General features: G+C 77.8%; 1 protein-coding gene across 4 annotated transcripts in view; it reads left to right on the top strand.

The window, feature by feature from the left end:
- Positions 1 to 397, top strand: part of PUF60 (poly(U) binding splicing factor 60) — a 19043-nt gene that overhangs the window by 216 nt on the left and 18430 nt on the right. For 3 of the 4 annotated variants that reach the window (XM_027909372.1, XM_027909378.1, XM_027909374.1), the window contains exon 1: positions 75 to 139. The exons of the other annotated variant lie outside the window; for it this stretch is intronic. In XM_027909372.1, the coding sequence (XP_027765173.1) occupies positions 113 to 139 (27 nt within the window). In that variant the 5' untranslated portion in view covers positions 75 to 112. Of the gene's footprint in view, positions 1 to 74; positions 140 to 397 lie in introns of those variants that run through there. 4 annotated transcript variants of the gene reach the window in all.

Consider the following 397-nt stretch of genomic DNA (forward strand, 5'->3'; position numbering starts at 1 on the left):
CGAACTCTCGCGATACCTTTCCCCCGGGATGTTCCTCCCCCCCCTCCGCGTTTCCCGCGCGCGCGCCGCCGGAGCTCTCGCGAGAGCCGCGCGCGGAGCCGGGGAGGACAAGATGGCGGCCACAACGCCGATGGCGCTGGTGAGGGAGCGGCGGGGCCGGGGCGGCTCGGGGGGGGCTCCGCGGGGCTCACGGGGGGCCTCGCGGGCCGGGACAGCGGCGTGGGGAGGCAGGAGAGCCGGGGGGGGTGCGGCCGAGGCGGCGGCCGAGGGGTCCCCGCTCGGGCCAGGTCCGCGGGGGCGCCGCGCTCTGAGGGGCCCTGAGGGGAAGGAGAAGGGGGAGGAGAGGAGGAGAAGGGGGGGAGAGGGGAAGAAGGGGGGAGAGGGGTCTGCGCCGTTC

Source organism: Empidonax traillii, unplaced genomic scaffold (assembly GCF_003031625.1).
Source record: "Empidonax traillii isolate 1590-97213 ecotype Southwest subspecies unplaced genomic scaffold, ASM303162v1 scaffold2086:size66821, whole genome shotgun sequence".
NCBI classification, from domain to species: Eukaryota; Metazoa; Chordata; class Aves; order Passeriformes; family Tyrannidae; genus Empidonax; species Empidonax traillii.